Genomic DNA, 14,452 nt, shown 5'->3' on the forward strand with positions numbered 1-14,452 from the left:
TATACGACACAAGTTCTTATTTCTATAGAAACAGGAATAAAAAGGACCTCGCTTGAAAGAGTGTCAGTGAGGACCTTTGGGGCAACCTGGTAATTTGTAAATACACATTTCACTTTTGAGTCATGTGACGTTTATCGACCCGCGCCGTTTATTTTCCCCCTGTAGTAAGGTGACGAAATACAAACCGGTAACTCTCTCGATAAATGCACAATCAATCAGCCATCCTGCGAACAGACAACCGCATAACACTTGCCCCTCCCACAAGAAGCGATTTTGCCTCTGATGCACGTCAAATGCTTGCTGAATGCATTCAAATTGTTTAAGCGGCAAACTAGGCGCGGTAGACGCGATTTTGACGCCTGAAAGGCGGTTTGTGTAAACGCAGCATAAGGAATGAATGTGGCTAGGCTAAATGCTAACACATTCACGATGTGCTGTACAAAGATTAAGTGCATGCATTGAAAAAAGATAGGTGTAATGAGGTATGTAAGTGGAGAGGGAGAAGGCAGAAACCGTAACGCATTTAACACTTTAATATACAAAATAAACAAGCACAACAAAAGAAAGTAAAAGCCGGCAGCCCCTCACGGACGACTGCTGGTCACAAATAAAACATCATTACAAAACACTATAAAATAATGTCGAGGCCTGGTCCTCTCTCGTCCTCCACCGTCGTCGTTCCATACTTATGGACTCCTCTGTGATTGTTAATGAGCATCACCCGTGAGGCACACCAGTCTTGTTTAGGTATGTATTCATTTGTCTAAGTTGAGGTAAGAACATAGTAAAATATTGCAAAACGGTGGTGTTTTCCTGTAATCTTGCATGACTGAAATAACTGCCCAGAGGCTTTGCAAACATGGCTGCCTATAATCGCCTTTGGTTTATATAATCAATAAAGGAAGCACAGAATAACCAGATCTCAGTTGGTTACTTAATAAGTATTTATTATTCTACAGAGTCTAACAGTATGCAAACATTGCATGTCTCATTTCATATATATTCATTTCTCTACCTAGGGCGCAGCATATTTCTTACCCAGGTCTGGCAAGCTACAGCGCATAGAAAGGTTGTGGAAAAAACATGCTTGATCTTTTTAAAAGCAGGCTGTCAATCACTTTAGCCCATGAGACAAACCTATAAAAGGTTCAGTCTCAATGTTCCACCTCACATTATGATATTATTGTACTTTTATCTCCCAGGACTACTGGCTTGCGAGATAAGTCTAGAAATGAGGTTTAACATCACAAATACCAATACCGCACCCCCCAGGGGTTTACCTTACCACCATGTAATATCTTACAGTGCATTTCATTTCATGACTGTTGTTTGATGGATGCTGTTTTTCTACCGGTGTAATTTTGAGATATCTAGCGTCCCACGTTGCTCAAACGGCGTGACGGATGCTCTCACTCCAGCAGCAGCCTTCTGAGCACTTGCGGGCAGGTGACGGGGAGAGCGCAGGTGAAGTTTTCACACACGTACGCCGTGGCTTTACCATCCTGAGGAACAAGGGTGGAGAGGATGGGAAGCCTTTTGTAAAGGAAGCCCTCGTTGTTACCATCAGATAAAATCAGGACCTGAGAAAAAGAGATAAAGGCAAAGTTTGGCAAAATTCCAAACTGGCTCACTTTTAAAGGGACACTCCACTTTTTAAAAAAATATGCTCGTTTTCCAGCTACTATTGAGGTAAACATTTGATTTTCTACCATTTGGGAATCCATTCAGCCAATCTCCAGGTCTGGTGCTACCACTTTTAGCATAGCTTAGCATAATCCATTGAATCTGATTAGACCATTAGCATCACACAAAAAATAATTTTCCTATTTTAAACTTGACTCTTCTGTAGTTACATTGTGTACTAAGACCAACAGAAAATTAAAAGTTGCGATTTTCTAGGCCGATATGGTTAGGAACTATACTCTCATTCTGGCGTAATAATTAAGGGCTTTGCTGCCGTAACATGGCTGCAGCAGGTGCAATGATATAACGCAGTGCCCGAAGATAGTCCTCTGCTATTGAAAGTAACCAAGGGGACTATTTTCGGGCACTTTTGGGCACGATGTAACTACAGAAGAGTCAAGTTTAAGATGAGAAAAATATTGAAACACTGTCATGCTAATGGTCTAATCAGATTCAATGAATTATGCTAAGCTATGCTAAAAGTGGTACCGCCAGACCCAGAGATCGGCTGAATGGATTCCAAAACGGTAAAAATAAATGTTTAACTCTAGGGGAGCTGGAAAGTAAGCCTTTTTTTCAAAAAGTGGAGTGTCCCCTTAATTCATTGGTATAATCTTTGAAAGTTAAATTGACAGTTGACAGTTGAATCGACAGAAGATAAATTTACTGAACTGCATTTCAAAGAAATTCAACACAGTCACAAGCCAGATACACTTTTATCAGTATGTGTGTTTCCTGGTATCAAACCTATGACCTTTGCATTGCAATGTTCTACCAATTGAGGCCCACAAACAAGTATAAATGCTTATTAAGTATAACAAATTCCTATATATATTTAAAAACAATTATTAATACAATCTAATGTTTCTGGAAAATCACATATTTTGTGTGTGAGTTATGGGTTTCATTCTGGAAAATCTAATTTAATTCAGGAAACGAATTGGAATTTAGTTGTAAAAAGCTCTGCGAGATGTTTGGGGAAGGATAGCAATGCTACAGTATAACAAAAAGGAAGCTATAACAGTTATCATGGTGACAATCAGATGGGATGGGAACTGGAGAGCACAAGCCATATACTTTTACTCTAATGAGAAATTTATGATCCCTATTGCTCAATATGCCTCATTGGCTAGTAATAACCACAGATAAAGTATAAGGCTGAACGATTACACTGACAGCTTTATCAATGGTTCATTCGTACAGTGTTTGTTAATATATGACCCCTATATTCCCATGGGGGTCGTACTGACTCAAAGACCGAGCAGCTCCTATTGGAGAGAAAACCATGACCTGTCCTCCTTATCGACAACTTTGAAACATCATCGAAATAAAACACCTATACACTATTCCACATACGCAACCTTTCACCACAGCGCCATATACTGTATAGTCACATACAGCAACCTCAGATTCAGCAATGTTTGTTTTTTCTTCACGCCATTCCAGCATCTATTGCTACAATCATGGCGGTAACGGGTTAATCCATACACACATTGGGGGAGGGGCAATTTTGCCTCTCGCATTCACATAACCTGCATGTTTTTGGCCTATGGGAGGAAACCAGAGTAAACCCACACTAACACCGGGAGAACTAAGCAATGGAATGGACAGGAACACCTGTATCTAAATAATTCAATTTTATTGATCAGTGCAAACTACAGCATCACACCCCTCCCATTCCTTCACCTCTCTCACAGGGGGAGATATTTGAAATAACTCAAACAGGGCCAGATCCAGTCAGGGGGGTGACTGGCACACCAGCAGGGGGGAAAAGTGGTACAGTAGCTACACTGGGTTCTTCCTTGCATAGCAGTGAACAATATCACAGTAGGACTGGAGAGAAAGAGTTTTTGAAAGGGTTGAAAAAGCAAATCTACTTTTTATGTGAAAGATCATTTTACTGTCAAGCTAAAAGCTGCCTTTGTGGGGTAGACAAGGGCGACTGCATGTCCCTTAGCTGTACACTACAAAGCTATAGTTTAGGCTCACTTAACAGAAATGTTCCTCATGGTCTTAAAAATAAACTTTAAATCTTACTTTAAAGGCTTAAATGTTTGAAACTATTTTTGAAGACAAAAATAAAATAAACATATTTTGTTTCATTACAAAAACTTAAAAACTACCATTTGTAAGGATAGTTGATCCAAAAATGAAAAATCTGTCATCATTTACATTTTCACCCTTAATTTCATCATTTTATTGATCACAAACAACAATATTTGGAGAAATGATGGTAAGCACACAGTTATTGACTTTTATAGTCTTTGTTTGTCCTACTATGGATGTCAATGGGTGCCGTCCACTTGGTTAGCATCCTTATTAAAATAACTTTGTATTTAACAGAATAAAGAAACTTATACAGGTTTAGAACAACACGAGGTTGAGTTAATGATATCAGAAGTATCATTTTTGGGTGAACTATCACTTTAGATGCTTATGAAATGAATGACTTGGACCAAATGAAGCAGCCAATCAGAGCCCAGAACAGATGTGAACTCCTTCAATACTGTTTAAAAAGCATGAAGCTGGTTGATAAAATGTATTTTTTGCTAATTTTTTGCTAAATGTAACGTTTTGTCACAACATAAAATACATTTGTTGTATTCCATAGTTTTGATGAGTTTACTATTAAAGGGACACTCCACTTTTTTGAAAATATGCTAATTTTTCAGCTCCCCTAGAGTTAAACATTTGATTCTTACTGTTTTGGAATCCATTCAGCTGATCTCCAGGTCTGGCGCTACCACTTTTAGCATAGCTTAGCACAATCCATTGAATCTGATTAGACCATTAGCATCGCGCTCAAAAATAGAGGCACAGGATGCGCAATGATATTACATAGCAGCCGAATATAATCCCCTTAGTATCCTTCAGTAGCAGGGGGGACTATTTTCGGGCGCTACGTAATATCATTGCACATCCTGCAGCCTTGTTAAGGCAGCAAAGTCCTTAATTATTACAACAGAATGAGAGTATAGTTCCTAGCCATATCTGCCTAGAAAATCGCAACTTTTAATTTTCTGTCGGTCTTAGCACACAATGTAACTACAGAAGAGTCAAGTTTTAAATAGGAAAAATATCTAAACTCTTTGGTCAATTTTAAGTGCGATGCTAATGGTCTAATCAGATTTAATGGATTGTGCTAAGCTATGCTAATGGTAGTGCCAGACCCGGAGATTGGCTGGCTGGACTCCCAAATGGTAGAAAATCAAATGTTCCAAAAAAGTGGAGTATCCCTGTAATTCAAATGTATTTATATAGTGTTTTCACAATATTGTGTAGCTATACATGAAAAAGAAAACACAGAAACCAGGAAAATGGGCATATATAAAGAATACATACAGAATAGAATACATTACATTATTGCAATTATAGTCTTCCTTATAAAATAACTAATTTACTTAAATATTAAGCAGTTTTCTTGACATTTGGTCAAGGAATATGATAAATGACAAGTATATGCAACCAGGCATGCCTTTTCAGCTTACATGGATATTATATAAGAACGAAAAACCTTATGCAGAGAAATTCCTGTGGTACCAAGAAATGGATGTTAGCATTGCATGGTTACAAAAACAAATGGTGAATTCTTTAAGATTGTTATAAAAAATAAAGAATTTTTAACTCAAAACATTTGGCCGGTAGTGTTGTATATTACATCCAACTGCTTTTCTTTTCAAAAACTGAATGAAGAAATAGTTGTGGGCATGTTTCACACCATCATCTATGGCCCTAAATTCAAGTGCACTGTTGTGAGGAAATGTGGCTGTAGTTAAACCTGAGCAAAGTTTCTGAACCAGAGTTTAGATTGTGTCTTTGGAGAACTCAACCAAGAGATCTTTTCTCTGCTTTATGTTCCCACGTCTGGTCTTCACAAAAAACTTCCTCTGACAGGCACTGTTAACAACACAACTCAGCAAGACCTGTCCCTAGACTTCTAACCACAGTGTATTGTTCCTGTCTGTTTGTGAGGATCTTTCCTGTATTGTATCTCAAGGGCCGAGACTATTCCGCATCATTACATTCCCGCCAGAGCCTGGCAAAGCTTTCTGTCAAATTTGTTGTGACCTCACTTGGGCTGTCAACAGTCTGACTCAATAAACTGCGACAGTCCACCGAGGAAATATATAAAAAACTGCAGAATAAACAGAGAGAAAAGGCCTGGGGTTAACCAAAGGCTACACTTTATCACAGTTGATTTGCAAAGATTCAGGGATCAAAGCATCCTACACGCAAAAAATCTGGATTGGAAAGGGATGAGCCCAGCCCGCTGGGTTGTAATTTAACCCGTGCTGGTTTGTTTCAACCCAAAATGCTGGGTTGTTTAACCCATTATTGAGTTTGTTCTTTTTGACCCAATGCTGGGTTCGAAAATAACCCAGAATTTTCATTTTAAACTTGTGGACAACAGGATTCAATAAATAATAGAATAATAATCAGATAAGGTCAAAGTTATTGTAACATGGTTGGGCGTAGCACTGTTGCCTCACAGTTCCCCAGTTCGAGCCTTAGCTAGGTCAGGAGGTCTTTCTGTGTAGAGTTTGCATGTTAACCAAAGACCTGCATGTCTTTAGACTATGGGAAGAAGCCGAAGTACTCAGTGAGGACATGGCAACAGTGCAACTCATTGAGCAACTGTGCAGAACCCAACTGTTCTTTTGCATCTTAGCTTCTGTACTTGTACAACCCTTCTGCACATGGATCCTCATTCAGAAATACCCATGAGCTAAGCCATGATTCCATACATCCGACATCCTTCATCCAGACTGTCAGCTCCTACCTAGACTCACTTAAACACACATACGCACACAAACAGTTGATTAGCCCCGGGAATTTCATCAGCTTTCTCTACAGGCAGGATAGAGCCTCTCTGGAGAGCTTGAGGCTGTCAGCGTGCACAAGTGGAGCACACAACCATTAGTCATTAAATTATCTCCCGTAAGTTTATTTCTTGGTTGGAGAGGAATAGGACATCATGACCTCACTGATTCCGGTGTTTTCATCTACGTCAGTCAAAGATAAAGGCTGATGTACAGAATGAGTATACTGTATGCAGAGCTTGAAATTCAATGCTGGCGTTTCTCTAAGAGATCCCAAGATGATAAAACATATGACATGGCTTTAGTACATTTGGCGGATGCTTTTATGCAAAGCAACTTACAGTGCATTACAAGCTTTACCTTTTAATCATTGTGTGTGTTCCTTGGGGTTGAACCCATATTATTTTGTGGTGCCAACGCAATGCAAATGAGCCACAAGAACTCCAATATATGATATGAACTAATGGAAAGTCATTGTGCTTGATCAATACGCCTTGTTTAGCATGATGCCATGTTGATTCCAAAACAAGGCTGTGAGGGATGGACGTCCACTCCTCAAAGCCTCGGTTTGGAATCAACATGGTGGTGGACTGAATAAGGTATTTAGCTCACCAAAAAATCAGAATTTACAGTAGGGGTGCGCGGGGCAAACACTAACGTGGGGTTAGTTGTAACATGGACTGTTTACATTTTTGCATAAGGTTAAGCATTTTTTTTCGGACTATTTTTGAAGTCCCATTGAAATCAAAATTAAGGCTCACATAAGACACACTTTTTTGCCAATCTAATGTTAGTCATGGTTACCTATAGGATAGTATTTCATCCTTTCTATGTCCAAAGAGTCTTTCGTGTTGTCAGACTATTAAAAACCAGAACAGCCTTTCCAGTTCATTACAGAGAAAGACAAACACTTGAAGGCGTACAGTGGGCGGGGCTAAAGAGTTACGAGTACGCACAGCCTTTGAATAGCTGTGACATCGATGGAAACTTAAATAAAACCTTTTTTTTTATAACTATGACTTACAGTCAGATACAGCCTTACATATATGATCCAGAATCTGATACTGAGTCAGTAACTGATCAACAGGAACAACAGCAGCAACAGGACGTCTCTATCGGGTAATTAATCCTTATTTGTTTATTCGCTATTTTAATAAAAAAATGCAACGTAAATCTTGATGTGATTTTTCTGCATTTTTTCCATTTAAAAGGTGTAAATGTCGTAAGTGCAGTGCAATGCCAACTGAGGCGGAAAATGTTTGCTGTTGTTCGTGTTGTTTACATTACATGCACGTATGCACTGATTGCAAACGAAACACGTGAGATTTTGATAAACTTACGTCTGTGGTTGCGACTCCTAAACAGGGGCTTTAAAGTTGGGACCGCTCCATCGGTTGTAAACAAGTGGCAAATCCAATGTCAAACTGAGCCTTGTTTGTAAAGGAATCCTCTCCGAAATGCAGCCAGGGAACCATATAAACTCATTCACAATTACGTTGTTGTCTGGGAAAAACTAACTGCATCCACTGTTGTCTTAAGACAGGGAACGCTAAATAAGGTTTTCTCACATCCAAAAACACACTTCTTTGTCAAACCATCTTGATAAAACAACGTTGTCAGGTGCTGTGCAGTTATACCAGTGACTTCTACTCGATGGAGCAATGATAATGCGCGTTCTCGCGCTCACTTGCCGTGCAGCCCATAAAAGGAATATGGGGTCAATCAGTTGTAACAAATACCACGGTTCGAAAAAAATATCTGAAACTTGTAATAAAAAGGTGGCATGAGTTTGAGTATTTAAGTATGTTGGCTTTTAGTATGCATATATATTAGCCTTGATAAATTCATTTAAAACTTACGACATTTCAGGCTGTGAGGTAAACGATACACTATTATTAAAGGGGGGGGGGGGGGGGCTCAATGCCCCATCCCAGTTGTAATTATGTCAACACACTTAACAAAACTGCGCATTTCAAGGCCCTTTGGTGGGTCTTTCTCCTCTTCTGTTTTACATTAATTAAAGGGTAAACAATGAAATAATTTTCATTCTTGGGTTTTCGAAGTATACTATTATTTGGTAGTGTTCAACTCTGAATTCTCAGTACAAAAATATAGCAATATCAAACACTCTGAAATGATGTGAAAATGGGTTGTTAAATAAACCTATGCTAGGTTGTTTCGATGCAATGCTGGGTTGTTTCAACTCATGGTTGGGTTAACAACAACTCCGCATAGGTTTATTTGTAACCCACCATGTGTTCTGTCCAATAATTACCCAGCTTTGGGTTAAAAATAACCCAGCAGAATTTAGAGTGCAGCACACGACCTCTGTCGCACCACCAAACACGCCACAAACAACAAAGTTGCTGTCAACAGATTAGAAAGCAATGCTACAGGGAGAAGCTTCTATTTCCAGCATGCCTGCATCTCAAAGTGAGCAAAAAGTGTGACTACCTAAGCAGACTACATTTCCTTTTTTTCTATTTCATCTGCTCTACATCGTGACCTCCGCAGACTCCGGTCTGATCCTACGGAGGAGTTAATGATGTTAGGGCTGACAATTCCTGCAGAGCTGATGCATAGGTCGATCTACGCATACATCAGGATCAGCTAGCTAGATGGTCGAAGCATCACCCTGACTCGTGAAACGTCCAGGCCTTAACCGGCCATATGTAGAGAAACTATAAATCAGATTGTACCATTTAAAAAGGCTAAGATTGCCGAAAATAAAGAGCGCTGGTTTGTTCGTCTGAAGCCCATTTCCCATTAAGCTCTCCGTTCTCTCTTGGGTTGCTCATTAAAGCTTGTCAGGGATTCATCCGGCAGCAAAGAAACTCTAAAGCGACAATTTCCCATGAGCTGGAGCACCTGCGGATAAGCTCTCATAAGGAGGATGAAAGACTCATAGGGTATTTTAATTGTCTGACTGTAGTCTTAGGATAAAAAGTGGGTCTCTATGGTGGTTTCACAGGGTAATCTGAGGTAATCACATCACTCAGTTCTCAACTTAGTTTAGTTCACTGAAACGCAAATGTCAGTGTTTCATGACGAAAGGTTTCATAATGATATTACCACACAAATATCCAATTCTTTTCAGAATGACTACAGGCCATAGTGATGGAGATCTCTCATTACTATGTTATGTTAAATGTGCAATGTGTAACATTTAGAAGGATCTTTTGACAGAATGCAATATAATATACATAACTAAATTGTCAGTGGTGTAGAAAGACCATACATAAAGAAATGCATTGTTTTTATTACCTGAGAATAAGCTATTTTGATCTACAGTGCATACACTGTGGTTCTTCTTACATGGAAGTCGCCGCCATCTTTCTACTATAAACTGTAAAAAAAGATGGATGACGCCTGTTCGCTCTTTTCCATTGGTGAAAAGTGAAGCCGTCAGTGTCCTGATACGGCGCTGACATCTTGGGTCTTGAGTCTGCGCAGTAGCGATTTCTGGACCAGCCCTGCGCAGTAGTGAGCAGGAAGTAAAGCCACGAAATCCTCGAGACGTTTTGGCTTCTTTGTTTGATCAAATTTGTTAAATACAAATGAAATGTCCAAGTGACATTTGTGAAAACAAGGCATTTCAATAACTAACTAATAACATTTTCATTAAATTAGCAAACCTAAACATAAGAGACATGTTGAAATGTTGGCCCATATTGATAGGAGTGCATCTTGCAGTTGATGGAGTTTTGTGGGATGCACATCCAGGGCACGAAGCTCCCGTTCCACCACATCCCAAAGATGCTCTATTGGGTTGAGATCTGGTGACTGTGGGGGCCATCATAGTATAGTGAACTCATTGTCCTGTTCAAGAAACCAATTTGAAATGATTCGAGCTTTGTGACATGGTGCATTATCCTGCTGGAAGTAGCCATCAGAGGATGGGTACACGGTGGTCATAAAGGGATGGACATGGTCAGAAACAATGCTCAGGTAGGCTGTGGCATTTAAATGATGCCCAACTAGCACTAAGGGGCCTAAAGTGTGCCAAGAAAACATCCCACACCATTACACCACCACCACCAGCCTGCATAGTGGTAACAAGGCATGATGGATCCATGTTTTCATTCTGTTTATGCCAAATTCTGACTCTTCTATCTGAATGTCTCAACAGAAATCGAGACTCATCAGACCAGGCAACATTTTTCCAGTCTTCAACTGTCCAATTTTGGTGAGCTTGTGCAAATTGTAGCCTCTTTTTCCTATTTGTAGTGGAGATGAGTGGTTCCCGGTGGGGTCTTCTGCTGTTGTAGCCCATCTGCCTCAAGGTTGTGCGTGTTGTGGCTTCACAAATGCTTTGCTGCATACCTCGATTGTAATGAGTGGTTATTTCAGTCGAAGTTTTTCTTCAATCAGCTTGAATCAGTCAGCCCATTCTCCTCTGACCTCTAGCATCAACAAAGCATTTTCACCCACAGGACTGCCAGATGTTTTTCCCTATTCACACCATTATTTGTGAACCCTAGAAATGGTTGTGCATGAAAATCCCAGTAATTTAGCAGATTGTGAAAAACTCAGACCGGCTCGTCTGGCAACAACAACCATGCCCAACCACGCTCAAAATTGCTTAAATCACCTTTCTTACCCATTCTCACATTCAGTTTGGAGTTCAGGAGATTGTCTTGACCAGGACCACACCCCTGAATGCATTGAAGCAACTGCCATGTGATTGGTTAATTAGATAATTGCATCAATGAGAAATTGAACAGGGCTGCCCCCGTTGCACAACGTTTATTAAACAGTAACGGTGATGTGTTGAACACTCTGTTGTGATGACGCAAGAGTTGCAACTACGGTAGCTGAAAGGCCATGCTTTGTGTTCTTTTTAAAATGTTTCTGCAGCCTGATGAAATCGTTATTTATACGTAATACTGTAAATACACTCCATGTAACAGTCACTGCCCTTGCCGTCCAGAATGAAAGAGATCATTCCAAATTTAACCCATTGTGGGAGCTGTCTCTTTAGTAATGCATAGTTTATTTACATGTTTCTGCTGATTGGACTGCAGTTCTGACACACACCAAACAAGAGAAAACGTATCTCAAACCCTGTTGCACATCGGTGCACAAAGGAAACATGCCGTTCAACCCGGAAACCGTAGCAAAATGTTGCGCACCGTTATGACCTTGAACGTGCCCCAGGTGTTCCTGATAATCCTTTAGGTGAGTGTATATATTAACCCACTGGAGTCATTTGAATTACTTTAATGATATTTATATGTACTTTATGGTGATTTGCCCATAAATGCTAAGAAAAACTATTTAAGCCATTAAAAGTTTTCTAAGAGCACACTTTAACAGCTTAATGCACTTTTGTTGAACTTCATCCCTTGAAAGTTGGGCAACACATTTTAAGTCATTAAATTGCCAGGAGTTTTCTTAAATAGCCATTATTGTTCAATTAGGTTCATTTTGAAATCAACGTTTGACTATTTCCTTAGCTTTCATTTTACTGCGGGCAAAAGAGATCTCAACTACTACACTTTCCCTGTATGCATCAAAGATGCGTAATCCTGCCTCAGTACATTATCTAGGACTATGCAAATGAACTTCTGGTGAACTGCTGTTCCATCACCTGGGGCATCTCATACTTCTTGTAACATCACTAAAACCTAGAAAATATCATACTGAGATATAATAGCATACAAATCTTACACAAATCTTAAAAGTTATTTAAGTGTTAAGTTTACAGTTTTCAGCATCAGGCTTCGACCAATCACACGGCACACAGTTTAAGCAGTTTTAATACACCTTTTGTATAAAATCTGTTAGCGCGACTCTTGCCGGTTAAGTATTGATGCAATGCTTTATCACATGTTTGTGGTTGAGCGATTACAAGGTAAGCTCTCGGGTACTGTTTCTCCATGGAAAATTTATGTGACAGATAAAACAGCAAGAACTGCGAAGCACACCCGGGGCGTGTTCTGGAGTCTTGGCTAAAGATCGAGATGCAGAGACAGATTCTTTATTAGACATGAGCGATAGTGATAATATGTGACCTGAGTTTGAAAATATGAGACTGGGGGATTAGCTGACGTCAAATGTGATTACAAAGACAAGGCGAAGAGGGATCATGAACTCTCAATCTTCTCTGGAGGAGATTTTTTGCCTGTGTCAGATTTTAGGACAAGCCAGAGTAAATCAGGTCTAGTATAATTCACCATTGTGTTTCTGAAATTTTTCAAGCCTTTACTTGATTTTCATCCTCTCTTTCGTTCTCACTGGGATGCTTTGAGACCTCTCTGCTTGTTGTCACGTCTCTGCGGCCTTGTTAGGGAATCAGAGCCATTTGTCTAAGTAATCAGACCGTAAAGTCAAGAATTCTTTGCTGTAGAAAAGTGCCACACTCTAATGTGGGCCACTTGAATGTGTGGTGAACGGTGAATAGCATGACCTGATGATATTTAATTTTAATTTGGTTGTTAAATGTGCAGTAACCAACAACCACAGCTATGTGCTATACCGCCGTCCTATTTTATCCTCTCATGTATAAAAGCAGTCAAATAAGCATGTCAGTTTTTAAAAGACCCTTTTGAGCCATTTCAAAAAGTACAGCTTTGCACCTTCATATAAATACCTCAAACGTACATACTGTATTAGTATCTCAAAGGTACATATTGGTACCAAATGTATACATATCTGTACCTAATGGTGCATATTTGGACCTTTTTAAAGGGTACTGGGGTACATAATTTGACAATTTTTTTAATGAAAGCAAAAGAAATGTGTGAAAGTAATATTAAAGTATGTTTTATCTCTGTCTTTCTGTTCATATATAGGCATCTACATAGATGGATGGATGGATAATTATTTAATAGATTTTTTCTTCCATATGGTGCGTTTATGTTGGATAACTTGTGTCCAAGTAGGAATAAGTAGGAACAAAGCGTAAAAAAACATTTAAAATCAAACACATGCCAATCTTGCATTTATTAAAGGTGCCAAAGAATGCTTTGAAATAATAGGTTAAATTGTTCATTGATATTTCATAGAAAGTATGTAACTTTATTAAGTGCCAAAATTATCCAGAAACATTTTTACATGATTTGTTGTTTGAATGAAATGGTCAATTTTCATGAAGTTAAATCAATAAATGCATTCCTTCCACTAGAAAAAAGTAGTCCCTGACTGTTAACAACAAAGTTCCAATGTGTAATATGCATCAAAGCTCAAATAAAACAACAAACCGTTCTCAAACTGATACTTGTGGTTGCTAAGGGTGTTGCTAAGGGCGCAGTGAAAAATAGAACCGTTGGGTGAAGCGGTCTTAGGGGCTAATCACACCAAAAGCACTTTTAAAAAAAGAGCAGTGTGACGCGGCTTTTTATATGGCTAGGCAACCACCGAGTGAGCTGTCTTGTCAATCAAATATTGAAGCGTGAGTGCTCTTTTGCTGTTAACTGTCATATTAACATAAACTTCCCTGCGTTCAATGTTCCTTCAAAGGCGCGTGCTGCGGCCAGCGGCGAAAACCGCAAGGCGCTCAGCTCGCATAAACAGCGCGCAAACGCTCCCTGCCCATAGAATATCATTCAAAAAAGGCGCCTGCAACTGCCCTAAACGCTTTTGGTGTGATTGGCCCCTTAAGGGGATCGTGCGTCGCTTCGCGCCTAGGAGAACTCAGAGGTATTGTAAACCAGAAGTGCACATTAAATAGCGCGAGCTTCGTCAGATAGCGTCTACTTCAAAATGCAAAATATACGTTAGCAGCCAATGTTAATCGTTAATGATTTGGGACAAATATGATCTTATTTAATGTTAAACTATGTGAGTGGCGCTGTGTGGCGCGGCAGGGATTTGAGCAACTTCCTGAGTCACAGCTGGGCGGCGCGGGTGTGCGTATACTCATAGAAAACAATGTGTTCAGTTGATTTAGAACGGCGCGGCGCTGAGCGGCGCGGCCGGTGTGCAATCCCCTTTAGCAGTGTTTTATT

General features: G+C 39.6%; 1 protein-coding gene across 1 annotated transcript in view; it reads right to left on the reverse strand.

Moving 5' to 3' along the window:
• Positions 1-922: 922 nt before the first annotated feature.
• Positions 923-14,452, reverse strand: part of spata20 (spermatogenesis associated 20) — a 54,851-nt gene continuing 41,321 nt past the window's right edge. The window contains exon 16 of the mRNA XM_065262650.2: positions 923-1,580. Within this exon, the coding sequence (XP_065118722.2) occupies positions 1,410-1,580 (171 nt within the window). The 3' untranslated portion in view covers positions 923-1,409. The remainder of the gene's footprint in view (positions 1,581-14,452) is intronic.

The sequence above is a fragment of the Paramisgurnus dabryanus genome, chromosome 1 (assembly GCF_030506205.2).
Source record: "Paramisgurnus dabryanus chromosome 1, PD_genome_1.1, whole genome shotgun sequence".
NCBI classification, from domain to species: Eukaryota; Metazoa; Chordata; class Actinopteri; order Cypriniformes; family Cobitidae; genus Paramisgurnus; species Paramisgurnus dabryanus.